The 13,571-nt window shown below is 51.5% G+C and overlaps 1 protein-coding gene across 6 annotated transcripts in view; it reads right to left on the bottom strand.

The window, feature by feature from the left end:
* Positions 1-323: 323 nt before the first annotated feature.
* Positions 324-13,571, bottom strand: part of TMEM229B (transmembrane protein 229B) — a 38,174-nt gene continuing 24,926 nt past the window's right edge. For 2 of the 6 annotated variants that reach the window (XM_082386723.1, XM_082386724.1), the window contains exon 2: positions 324-2,422. In XM_082386723.1, coding sequence (XP_082242849.1) covers positions 1,901-2,404 — 504 coding nt within the window. In that variant the 5' untranslated portion in view covers positions 2,405-2,422 and the 3' untranslated portion in view covers positions 324-1,900. Of the gene's footprint in view, positions 2,423-6,301; positions 9,174-9,350; positions 13,551-13,571 lie in introns of those variants that run through there. The other 4 variants (XM_082386720.1, XM_082386721.1, XM_082386722.1 and 1 more) reach the window with 4 other exon arrangements.

Raw genomic sequence — 13,571 nt, 5'->3', positions numbered from 1 at the left:
TGAACCCCTAGAAGCCCCAAAGCCCTGGAATTGGGGCCACAGTAAAATCAAAGGTAGGGTTAACCCCTGCAGAATGTAGGTCGTGCCTGGACTGCAGGAGCCTGCCCAGGACATAGAGGCTGGGGATCGCCTTCAAACTGTCCTGGACAGGGTCACTGCAGAACACAACCCTGCCACAGGCAGAGTCTCCCAGCCTTTCTCCCAATCCAGGACACCACCCCTGCCCACCCCCAGCATCCCCACCCTGGCCTGTGCCCTAGCTGGTGCTGTCTGCACAGTCTAGGTGGAGCAGTACAGCAAGAAGAGGAGATTCTCTCCACAGGTCGTATTATCACTTTTAATGTTCTATAAAAAGGGAAAGGCTAATTTCTACCTAAGAGTCATAGTGTGGTCAAGAAGAGACCATGTACCATGGGATAGGCTGCGTTCTGATGGACCCCTCCCCTCAGGGAGTGGGCAGAGCTGGAAGTGGGCTGGAGTTAGAATTTTACCTGTCTACTGCCAGCAGTGGACCTGTCACTGAGGAAGGCGGGGCAACCAAGACGACAATGCCCATGAGCCCGGCAGGGTTAATACTGTTTAAGGAGCAAGCTCAGGGGGTCAGCTTTTCTGGGAGGGGTGAGGAGGGGGTAGCCCTGAGGAGGTTTTGCTGCAGGGCTGGGGCTATGGCAGAACCAGAACGGACCCATTCCCACTAAGGATGCTTCGAAGACACTCCCAAAGCTGAAAGGCCCTCTTTTTCTCCCTCACTCAGTCTCCGTGACTCTCCAACACTGGATACCTGCTCCTCCACCTCCTAGAAAGCTAGACTGCCCCGGCTGGTTTGAAAATAAACCAGTCAGGTACCTTTACTGCCCAACTTCCCCCCTTCACACTGATTTGTCTCTAGGTCCCCATTGTTGATCCATGGGGCCCAAGATGGCCTGACTGTGCGTTGGGGGTATCATTAGTTTTTAGCCACTGCAAGGAGGTGAGCACCAGGGGCACTGCCACAACCCCCCAGACCAGGGGGGGTGGGGAGGCATAAGGGGGGATTCCTCAGGAATCGGGCCATCGACAATAGTGGAGGGAAGGCTGCAAGAGGGTTGGAGGGGTCTGCTCAGGGTTCTATCTCTGGCAGCTGCTGTGTTGCCTAGGGAGTTGTGGGTGGGGCAGGTGGGGGGGTTACATGGATAAAGGGGCTGCTAGTGGTAAAGGCTTTGAAAATAAGAGAAAAGGGGGAAATGCCACCGAACACACAGGGATTGAAACCTCCAAAAGCCCAAGGTTGGTGGGAATCCAGCACCAGGGGGGGAGCCCCCGAAGGCCAAGGGATCAGCGTGGGACCCTGGGGGAGGGGAGAGGAGCCAAGGGAAGGCCTCCCAGCCCTTGCAGACCAGCACTCCTGCCCAGCAGCCTCCTGGCTGCCCAGTCTCTTCTTAGGCTGCAGCTCAGCAGGCCCCTGGGGGAGGTATTGGTTGCAAGCAAGCACCTGAATATTGCCTAATGGAACCAGCCGAAGCCCAACTAAACCAGGTGAGAGGGAGGCAGGTGGCCGCTGCAGCAGCCCGAAGCCTCCTCAGGCTTTGCCTCCCACCTTCTGCTCCATTCTGTGTCCCTTAGCCAGGACAGGGCCTGCTGCTTCCAAAGTCACCCACGTAGTCCAGTCCCGGTGTAGCCACAGGCCTCCCGCCCCTGAGCTGGGCTGACATCCACGGACCTTATCCGAAGTGCCCCTGCTGCCTCCACACCCCGCCCCCAAGACCTGACCACGCCCCCAACGCCCGCCCACAGTGGGCGGGGCATGGGGCTCCGTGTGCCCTACGGGGTAGGGCTTGTGCTGTACAGAGGGGGCAACCCTGCCAGCTTGGTACCCTTGTCCACAGAATCCATGAGAGCCCCCCAGCCCCCCCCCCCCAGCTCAGTCAGTCTTGACGTGGCCGTTGGCCAGGGCCAGGGGGCCGCTGGGCTCCCCGGGCTCGGCGTTCCTGTCAAAGCGGAGGCGGAGGGTGTTGCGGATGATGAACTGCTCCATGATGAGGGCCCCGCAGAACCAGGGCACGGCGTACTCCAGGGTGATGAGGCCCATGAAGTCAAAGTCGAACTGGGAGTAGTCCCAGGGGCAGGCGTTGAACTGGCGCAGGATGAAGCCGGTGGTGAACTCCCACAGGTAGGTCCAGAGTGTGTAGATGAGGCAGCGCACCAGCAGCGGGCAGCGGCCGCGCAGGCGCAGGTACATGCGCTCCACGATGAGGATGGACGTGCCGTAGATGAAGAGCGCCCACACGCTCGTGACCCCCGGGAACTTCCAGTTAAAGTTCACCACGAATTCCCAGGCCGCCGTGAACATCACCTCGCAGAAGTAGCCATGGATGGCGTACAGGTACCAGCGGGACAGCGCCGTCAGGGGCTCTGCGGAAGCCATGGCGCTGACTGGGGCTGGCTGTTAGGGACGCAAAGGAGACACAAGTGAGGGAGGAGGGGAGGGGGCAGGGCCACAGACTTGCCCGCCCCAAGTCTCTGGAGTGACCAGGCTGGAGGGGATTTCAAACCTGCCTCTACCTTTCTCTTTAGTTACTCATCATACTCCTAACCCTATTCCATGTTCATTACTTTATTTCATATTCCTTACCTGAGCCAGGTAGGCATGAGAAATAAAAGGAAGAAAACAAACAGCCCCACTGGCTTCCTCTGAGAAACGCTACTCAAGTGCTACTTGGAGAGAGGTGTCTACTACACTCCCTATAATAACTTCTTAGGATGATTGGTAGTCAGTGGAAGAGTTGGCTGTCCTGGCCCACCAGTCACCCCCATTTCCAGGCTACTTGCTAATTTTTCACTAGGCCCGTCCACTGGGGTCCCCATCTCTTCCCCCACTTCTTCTCAAACTCAAGTGAGTTCCACATCACTCATACTTCTGAGCTCTTTCTAAGCAGCCCGTCACATGTGTCTTTTATGTGTGTGTATGTGAACGTATACATAAAAGTTACCATTTTAACTGTTTTAAAGTATACGCTGAAGTGATATTAAGTACATTCTCATTGTTGTGCATCCATCACCACCATCCATCTCCAAAATGTTTTCATCATCCCAAACGGAAACTCCGAACTCATTAAACACTATCTCCCCATCCCCTCTCCAGCCCGTGGCAACCACTATTCTACTTTGTCTCTATGAATTTGACAACTCTAGGTATCTCATTTAAGTGGAGTCATGCAGTATTTGTCCTGTTGTGACTGGCTTATGTCACTGAGCCTAACGTCTTCATGGTTCATCCATGTTGTAGCATGTGTCAGAATTTTCTTCCCTTTTTAAGGCTAAATAATATTCTATTGCGATCTACCTAGATATATTTTGTTTATCAATTCATCCATTAATGGGTGTTTCCACGTTTTGGCTATTGTGAATAATGCTGCTCTGAACATGGGTGTACAAATATCTGTTCGAGTCCTTGCTTTCAGTTCTTTTGGGTATTTACCCAGAAGTGGAATTGCTGGATCATATGGTAATTCTGTTTTTATTTTCTGAGGAGTGGCCTTGCTGTTTTCTACAGCAGCTATACCATATTACATTTGCACCAGCAATGCACAAGGGTTCCAATTTCTCCATGTCCTTGCCAGCACTTATTTTCTGGTTTCGTGATGATGGCCATTCTAATGGGTGTGAAGTGGTTGCTTATTGTGGTCACATTTGTTTTTAACTGCTCCATTAAGTGGGGTTTTAGTGTTGAGTTTCGATATTGAGAGGAAACCAGTGGGCTGACAGAGGAGAGAGTCCTCCCCTTTACTTCTCATTCCCTTCCGATCCTCTCTTTTAAACCCCACTGGTGGGCTTCCCTGGTGGCGCAGTGGTTGAGAATCTGCCTGCCAATGCAGGGGACGCGGGTTCGAGCCCTGGTCTGGGAGGATCCCACATGCCGCGGAGCAACTCGGCCCGTGAGCCACAATTGCTGAGCCTGCGCGTCTGGAGCCTGTGCTCGGCAACGAGAGGCCGTGATGGTGAGAGGCCTGCGCACCGCGATGAAGAGTGGCCCCCGCTTGCCACAACTAGAGAAGGCCCTCGCACAGAAACGAAGCCCCAACACAGCCATACATACACACATACATACATACATAAAAAGAATGTAAACAGACAAGAATAGCATTAAAAAAAAAAAAAAAAAAAAAAAAACCCCACTGGCGTTCAAGGCCCCATCATGCTTCTCCGAAGACTGGCCTGGCCCTCCACCAGTGACTGTGTGGACCACTCATTTGACCCTTTACTCAGTGCCACCCCTAGTTACTATCCAACCAGCCTGTGTACTCCTTGATGGCAGCAACTGTCTCCCGGTCCTCTGTTCTGCGGCCTTGGCACAGTCCTCCCCTGAGCAGGCGTTCTCTAAATGACACGTCATTTATGTGGAGGGTGGGGTGGGAGAGTTCAGGGTTATACCAAGAATGGGTAGGCAGAGCAGGAGAACATGAACCCCAGCTCTGCCAGCTGCCAGTGGACTCCAGGCTGACACCTCTGGCAGTCCTCTCTCCGAGCTGGTAGAAGGGACAGAGGTTAACAAGATGACATTTGCAGTCTGCCCACCTGTCTGGGAATCCCAGCCTTACGTTTCAGCTAAAGCAGACCTAGTCACAGTAATGCCTACCCATGCACATTGCTTGGTGGTCTTCCAATCACTTTCATTCACATTTTGTCATTGGTTCTTACTAAATTAAGACTCGTGTGAAGGGCAGGTAGTTTGACTTCCATTTTTTAAGAGAGGTAGTTGAAGCTCAGAGAGAAGTCATTTGCCCCATATCCCAGGGCCACTGAATGGAAGAGGTGAGACTAGAATCCGTATCTTTTGATTTCGACTTCAAAACTCATCATACTTCAGCCATCTCCTAGACATGTGTGCCTGATGTCACTCCCCTGCTCAAAAACATTCAATGGTTCCCCATTTTCTAATGAAACGCTGCAGTGTCCTTGGCCTGGCATTCAAGACTCTCCCTGATCTCACTCCAATCTACTTTTTCAGCCTAATTCTCACAGTCCAGCTCTCCGCGTCTTACCACCATCCCATCTATTGTGTTGTATGTGCCTTTCTCCTCTTGCCTCCACAAGTACAAACCCAGCTTACAGGTTACCTTCAGAACAAGATCTTTTTCATCCTCCCAGCCACAAATCCTTTCTTCCTCCCCTGAATATCCACAGCATGTACTCTGTCTCTTTGGTACAGATAATTTTGTTTCACTATGTTGATAACTTTCAGTCCCCAGCCAAACAGCTTTCCTGTGTTCTACACCTATTTACCCCACTCATTCCCGAACACCTCCACCTAAGTGTCGCATAGGCACCTCATATTCCTTTCCTAAATCAAACTCATTATCTTCCCCCCAATATCTCCTATGACCCCCATCTTTTTTTTTCTTTTTTTTTGGAAATTAGAACACTTTGTGCAACGTTTTGGTCCACTCTTAGCATCTTTTTTCTTTTTAAATTATGCAATTAAAGGAGCACCCAGCACACAACTCAACACAGAGAGTGTGGGAGGACCGGCCGGTGATAGGAGCCCAGGCCTCTGGTCTCAGGCTCAAGCTGCCCTCGCTGCTCCGGCCACAGCACCGAACTGCAGCCCCTCAGGGCCCGGGAGAGGGAAGGGGGAGGGTGGTTCCAGCCCCAGCAGCTTTCCCGTCCCTACTGGTGCCCGACTGTCAGCGTGTCTTGTCCCACACCTGTGGCCGGGAGGGAACCGCTTGTCCTCTCTCCAGCAGAAGGGCTGGTCACCTTCCCTTGCTGCGAGGCGAGTACGGAGGGCCTCCCGCTGGAGGTGCCGCCTCAGGCCAGGTTACCCAGGTCCACCTCAGGGATCGTATGACCCCCATCTTGATTAATGGTACCACCATGCACCCAGTTAGCAGAGAGAGGTCATTCCTGCTTCCTCTGCCACTTCCCCCCTTTAACCTGAACTCCCTGAGAGTAAGGACTTTGATTCAGCACTGCATCCCCAGGTGCCTAGAATAGTGCCTTGCACACAGTAAGCATTCAGTTCAAGAGTGAAGACATTCTTGGGACTTCCCTGGTGGTCCAGTGGTTGAGTCAGTCTTGCTGTGCAGGGGACGCTGGTTCGATCCCTGGTCGGGCAACTAAGCCCACATGTGCAACGAAGAGCCCGTGCACCACAACGCAAGATGCCGCGAGTGTCACAACTAAGACCCGACGCAGCCAATAAATAAATAAATATTTTTTAAAAAAAGAATGAAGACATTTCTGTCACTCAGCAATTGCTACATAACAAATCATCCCCAAACTCCATGGCTTAAATAAACTCTCATTTATTATTACAACTCACGTGCCTGTGGGTTGGCAGATGTTGGCTGGCCTCAGTCACATGGCTGTGAGTCATCTGGGGGCTCTGTCCTATGCTTGGCTGGGATGGCTCTGCTTCACTTGCCTCTTGTCCTTCTTCTGGGCCTAGTGGACTAGCCCTGGCAAGGTCTTCTCATGGCAAGGGCGGAGGCCCAAGAGCGAGCAACCCAACTGCACCGGTGCTCTTCAATACTGGTTAAGTTGTTAAGTCACACCCACTAACATCTTGTTGGCCCAAGCAAGTCACATGGCAAAGCCACCAAGTCAGCCATTAACTCCTATCCTTTCTACCTCTTAAACATCTTTGAAATCCATCTCCTCCTTGTCATTCCTCTTTCTCATTCCTGCTCTAGTTCAAGCCCCATCATCTCTCACCTGGATGACTCCAATGGTCTCTTACTTAGCCAGTCTCCCAGCCTTGCCTTGCTCCTTTCAATTTACTCATCACTACTGTGAAAGAGTGTATAGAAACAGCAGTCTTTCTAAAGTGCACATCCAATGTTTCTCCCCACTTAAAGCGCATTAGTGGATCTTTAACATCTACAGAGTAAGGCTCAACACCTAGGCATGACTGGCAAAGCCCATTGTGATCCACTTCTGCTTCAGAGCCTGTCCTCCAGATCTCTCCATTGCTGTTTTTGCTACTTGGGGTGCCCTTCCCCCACCCATGGCCTGCGAAGCCGTAATCCTCCTTCAAGATCCAGCTCCTCTTCTGTGAAGACTTTCCTAAACACCTGCAACTCTGGAGCTGTCCACTGCCCTGTCCACCTCTGCACCCCATTCACTTCTGTGATAACAGTTAGCATTTGGCTTTGCCATGATTCCTCTGGAGGCCAGCACTGGTAGCCACCTGATGAATGTTTAATACAACATTAAGAGAAAAAAGCAGGATTCAAAGTGGAATGCTGAGTATGATTTTGATTTTGCAAAGGCATACGTACATGTAAATATCAAAAAAAAAAAAAAAAATTTAGCCACGATCGTCTCTAGATAGTGACATCATAAGTGATTTTTATTTCCATCTTTATACTTTTCTGTAGACTCTAAAATTTTTTTCTAACTAGTATGTATAACTTTTATAAAAATAATGGTATCTTAAAAACATTTGTTTTTGTTTGTTTGTTTGTTTTATTTTCTTTTTTTGGCCACGCAGCACGTGGGATCTTAGTTCCCCGACCAGGGATCGAATCCGCACCCCCTGCAGTGGAAGCGCGGGGTCTCAACCACTGGACCGCCAGGGAAGTCCCTTAAAGCTATTTGTTGAATGACTATATATTAATCATCTTAGCGCCTCGTATATAGAAGATGCTCAGTAAATTTGCCAGACAAATGAACTTAAGGAAACCTGAAATTGTGTAAAATTAATGCCCATTCTTCCCTCCTGAGCCATGCCCGACAACAAACCATGACTCACAGGTGTGAATGGTGTGTAGGGTTAAGTGCAGAGGCTCCAGATCCTAACTGCCTGGGTTTGTGCTGTGGACGATAATACCCCCCACCTGTGGGATCTAGGGCACATTACCTGACCTCTCTGTCTCAGTTTCCTTATAAGTAAAGTGAGAATAAGAAGAGAAACTACCTCTGAGGGTTAACAGTGAGGATGAATGAGCTAAGAGATAGCCACTACTAGGGATACAGCAAATGCTCAAAAAAGGACGGCTTTCATTTCTGGCACGGAGCCAGGATTCCTGGTCGGCTTCTCCCTCCCACCTGTGGCAGGGTCTTTCTGCCCCTCTCCTCACTAGCAGCCGGGCAGCCTTCTGTGCCAAGCAAGTCAGGTCTTCACCTCCACCCAGAGCACTAACCCGGCAGCCAAGCTACCCATGAAAACAGTAATCACACATACAGCCCATGGAACAAAAACCCAGCTGAGGAGAATCGACGTGAGCTTCCAGCTCCCGTGTGGCTGAGGAGGTTTGGTGAAAGGGGAGGGGTCTCAGAACCAGCCCTGTGAGGGCCTGGCTTTAAGAGAAGTGTGAGTGAAAGGGCCAGCATTCCTGGCACAGTTTCTCAAGCTCTCGTTTTATCCTGAACTCCCAACAGGTTGCTAAGCTCTGCCCAGAACAGAGCTTGGGCTCCAGGGAAACTCACAGAGGAGCGAGGAGGGGTCCGCAGTCCGAGGTGGGTGGACAGTGGTGGCCTGGAGACCCCTCTGCCTCCTGCCCGACTCAGGGTCCTCTGAACGCAGGTCTGTCCACCTGACAGGAACTCGTAGCCCTGGCCCCTCTGTCCCCCAGGATCTGGAGAAGGCACTTCTTCAGACGTGCTCTTCAGCAGCCTCATGTAACTGGTGGAGTCATCACTCTGGTCAGTCCCCTTCTTGATGCTGTTTTTAAGACCCTACTCTCCTTGCCTCTTGGTCTGATCTTTTGGGGAGGCCAAGAATGGTTTCCCAGTCGGTTACAGATCAGAGGCTCCAGCCACACCCACCCCCCGGAGCAGGTGACTTGGAAGAGTTGGACGCCCAAACCCTATGGAACAGGAGCAAGATTAAAGCAGTAGCTGTCAGAGAGAGAGAGGGCAAGCTGCTGAACAGAAGAGAGGATGTGGGGAGAGAGAACAGGGCAAGCCTGAGGCCTGGATTCTGTTTTTAGAATCTCCGTGCCTGGAAGAACACGGGTAGGTGGAGGGGAAGCATACCTAGGCGAGGTCAGGTGATGTCTGAGAAGACCTGGACTGGTCCACGGAAGATGAATGGGGTAGAGCTGGCGGGGGCCAGGAGGCCGGGGTGAGGACAGGGACGGGGATGTGAGGCAGTGTCGTCAGGTGGGATGGCAGCTCACACTGTGATGGGACAGATGCTAAAATTAAAGGCAGGCATTGGCATGGGTGGATTTTCAGAACTCCACTCCCCAAACCCACTTGTAATAGTCACAGGAGCTGTGCCTGAACTTTGAGCTAGGACAGGCTCCCCTCCCTCTGCTGTGCCCAACAGCCCCCATCCCTGCCTGGCCTCCCCCAACCTGAGCCCTTTGCCCCAGACCCTTCCAGTACCTCCTTGTTCAGCCCTGGGATCGGAGCCCCGGGTATACCTGCATCAAGAGGAAGCAGCAGTTCACGGGATGTTGCTTCTTTCTCCTGGTGACAGGCATAACCATCCTGAGGACCATGACACAAAGATGGGACAGCCCAGGAAGGAAAACTCAGGGTGGAGTAGAGAGGAGAGCGTGGGCAAGACTGAAAGCAGAGAAAAGAATTTGCAGAGCAGTGGATGGTTTCACAAGCGGGATTTTAGGGAACAACACTCAAGTACAAGAGCCCTCATGTGTGATGAAAGAGCCAGGCACACGGAGTTCCAGCAAAGGGCCAGAGCCCAAGGAGAGTCATCAGGACAGGGCACTGCCCCTGCAAGGAGACAGGTGGGGGAGGGGGGAGGGCTGGCTTTCAGAGCGCTGCTCCCTAGGAGTATCTCACCTGCTGCTCTTGGAACCTGCTGAGCTATTCCTTAGGGTGAGCAGTTGAGAGGAGCGAAGAGAATGCCATAAAAGTCCAAGACAGGCTGGAGGCAAAACCAGATGGGATGATTGTTCTTGGTTTTGCCAAAAACCCCCATCTTGTAGCATCGTAACTTCCTGGAACAACACGACAACTCTGGGAATTTTTGTCCAGAGGAGCATCTTGCTAGAAAATCAGGATTCCCCTTCCATGCAGACAGGCTGGGCAAGCCTTCCTCTTTCACCTCATTTACTTCCCAAATTTCACTCCCCATCCCCAGGCAACAAAACCATTACAGTTAATTAATACCACTGCTCTGGAGAGATGCACAGGCCTTCCGGGGGTCTCTGAGGACAAGGCATTGGGGGCACAGCTTGAGCAACCCTGAGTGCAGTCTCCTGGTGGGGTAGTGGAATTAATGAGGGGTGGGCGGTCGCCCTTCCCTCTGGGTGCCAGATGCAAGTTCTGAAACAGTCCTGAGCTTCCCCTGTGGTCATCAGGTTGAGGAGGAGGAAAACATGGGCTTGCTTCAGGGCCAGAAGGGAAGCAAGTGGGGGAAGATACCTGTGGTCACTGGCTTGCCCAAATGCCATACAGTTCCACCCTCTCTTGCTGTGGGCGCCCCCCCAGGAAAGCTCCCTGGGATGGTCCTCCTGCCACTTCCCAAGTCACAGTAATAATCAGGCACTCTTCTCAGCACTTTCCATGTATTAACTCAGATAATCTTCGAGCCCATTTCACAGATGGGGAATTTGAGGCAGAGAAAGGCTAGAAAATTAGCCTAAGTTCTTACAGCTCCACAAGGCAGAACTGGGATTCAAACCCAGCTCCAGAGCCTTCACTCGCAGTCAGCACATTGCACTGTTCTTGAGCCTGACTACAGGCTCCTTTGAGGGCACTACCGTTTTCTGAGTTTCTGCTTGTGGAAGGCTGAGACGGTATATGGAGAGACAACAGGAAGCAAGAAGGATGTGAGCTTCTCGGTAGATCATCAATGAAGCCCAGAACTGGTGTCAGAGCTCCTGAAGGCTCTCAGTCTATCCTGAGAGGCCAAGTTCTGTTCTGAAGCCACGGTCTGGCAGCGTCCACACGAAGGTCCTCCACGGTCACGGCTGACCCTCACAGGACCATGGCAGCAGCCACCCCTTTGGACCTTAAGGCACGTGCCATTCAAAGACCTCTCACCAGGACACACATTACCCAGAGCCTCCCCGACTGCCAGCCTGCCCCAATGCTGCCGGGAATCTCAGATGCCCCAGCCCTGCCACGGAAACGCCAGCCAAGAGCGGTGGCCAGCGTGCAGGCTGCCCAGAGAAGCCCCGTGCCTACAGCAGCGACAGCAGCCAGAGTATCAGGAGCAACCGATCCGTGCAGGGCAGCAGGTCGGGGAGGATTTCAGACGGCCTCAGATGCTGAGCAAATCCCAGCTGGCAGGTGCAGTGGGGGCAAGTGGGCTTGGGGAACGGAGTCAGCCTGGCACAGAGGCTTACCAGGGCTCAGGCGGCAAAGGGCAGCCTGCGGGTGGGGACTGCAGGCTGGGGTTCCTGTGCGTTGCCTGCAGGACCCTTCCCAGACTTTACATGGCTGCCTCTCTGTTGTCATTGAGATCTCAGCTCAACCATCACCCCTCAGAGGAACCTCTGATCCAAAATAGCCTCCCCGTCACTCACATCATCCCATTTTAGTCATAGCGCTTTCACTTTCTGATAATTTGCTACTTGTTCATTGTCTGTCTCCCCCAGTTAGAGTGAAAGTTCCACAAGGGCAGGGCTCTGCCTTGTTCACTGCTGGGTAACTAGTGCCTCGAACAGTGCCTGGCAGTAAGACCCACTGATACCTGTGAACGAATGGATTGATGAATGAATGAATGGGCCCAAACAGGCACAGGCCCTTAAACGCTGATGAGAGCAGGTATAAAGAACTAAAGAGCTCAGCCTTTCTTTCTCCTCTTTCTTGGGAAATATAGCCTTTAAAATTTTTTTATATCTAGCATTTTAAAATGTCTTTCTTTTTCCTGATTACAAAAATGACATTTGCTCACAGTTGAAATTTAAACACTGTAGAAAGGAATGACATAGAAAGCAAAAGTCCCCCATCATCCCACATCTTAGAGAAAATCACTTTTAATGGTATGTTGTGTACTCATTGAGATTTAATTTAGTTTTAAAAGAAACAAATCCATGCATCATAGAAAGAAAAGGCATTCATAATTCCAGCAAACTAGCAGCCATTATCTTTTCCCCTTTGCGATCTTTTCTCATGTGTTTATTTTACAAGTTACCATAATGTACTTATCCTGTAACCTCACACTTTCACTCATTACATCATAATCATTTTTCCAAGTTGTCACATTTCCTATGTTCTGCTTATTATAATGGCTGTGTAATATTCCAACAAGTGGAAATCTATAATTTACTTAACCTAGCTGTTTAACAAAGGGAGAACAACTGTTTCCCATTTCTACTCTGACAATGACACCACAAGAACATCTTTTTTATGCCTGTAACAAGAGAATTCAGCCCTTTTCTTTGCTGGAACTATTTCCTAATGAAAGATTTCTTAATGAACAATTCTACAAGTGGTATCACTGAACAAAAGGGTACAACTGTTTTAAGGCTGATGATGTAGGTTGTTCTGGGGAATTCTGTGTAATGCGGGGAATAGGTCTCCGCCTGAGTCACCGCGTTCCCACAGTGGACTCCACGACCATCTCTCCACCCCCCCACCCCACTCCCACAGTCCAGGCTCTCTCACACCACCCCGGCTATAAATCAACTCGGTAACACACTTCCTGAAAGACCCTCCAATCACAAACTGATTTTGCAAGCCTCGGTTGACTGAAAAATAGATTCTAGCCTTGAGTTTTAAACTCTCAACTAGAAGTGGAGTCAAGATCTATCTAAAGCTGAGAAATACCCGGTTACCCTTTCCCTCTCTGCTAACTCCTACATAAAAGCTAAGGGCTCTGGGCTCCCATGGACCAGTCCAACAGCTCCTAAAACTTGTCCAGTCGAGAGTGCAAACCCACCAGCGCTCCCTGCCCTGGTTTCCGGGGGAGCTCTCTGCCTGCTGGCCCCCGGTCCCACAGTGGGACTGTCTGCCCTCTTCAGACAGAACAGCCTTTAGGCCGGACAGCCTCTGGGGTTTGGGAGAGCAGCCAACTGTCATTTTTTAAAGCATCATCAAGGAAAAGAGGCCTCCAGAGGCCGAGGCTGGAAAGAAAGGCTATGTGAGGACAGGTGAGACTCCCCAGCCAGGGGGCACCTCGCCCTACATGCCGCTCCTCTGGACTGAGGAGGAGATATGGCTGAAACATGGCAGAGGCAGCAGAGAACTTGCTCCTCTTGACCCCCTGGTGGCCATGTTTCTGGCAGCTAAGGCACCACAAAGCCTTCACCATCCAGTGCCCTGGATGCTCTACCCAAGGCCACACAAACCACTCATGGCTTCTGGGCAGAGTCTGGAAGCCTAGGTGAGATCCAGTTCCCACTGCACAGAGGTAAAGCCCAGGGCCCAAAGCACCCATGAGCATACAGATAAAGGGAACTGGGGAAGATGCCATCTCCTAAGTGCTGGGTGTCTCACATCACTCATGTCAGCCCATCTGGGTCTGACCCAGTTCTTAGAGGCCATGTGGCCATACGATGGCTCTAGCATGTGACATGGCCTGAAACTGCTGGAAAACCCCCTCCCATTCCAGGACCATAGCCCTGTGACAGGCCCTTGGACCGGAAGCAGGCTCAGAACTGGAACCTTCAAACCTGCGCCCATGCTGCTGAGGCAGGAAGGGCCAGTGATCCCCTGGGAGCCAGTAACAT

The sequence above is a fragment of the Balaenoptera borealis genome, assembly GCF_965194805.1.
Source record: "Balaenoptera borealis genome assembly, chromosome: 3".
In the NCBI taxonomy this organism is placed as follows: domain Eukaryota; kingdom Metazoa; phylum Chordata; class Mammalia; order Artiodactyla; family Balaenopteridae; genus Balaenoptera; species Balaenoptera borealis.
The sequence above is the reverse complement of the archived record's forward strand: the minus strand, read 5'-3'. Positions and strand labels throughout refer to the sequence as shown.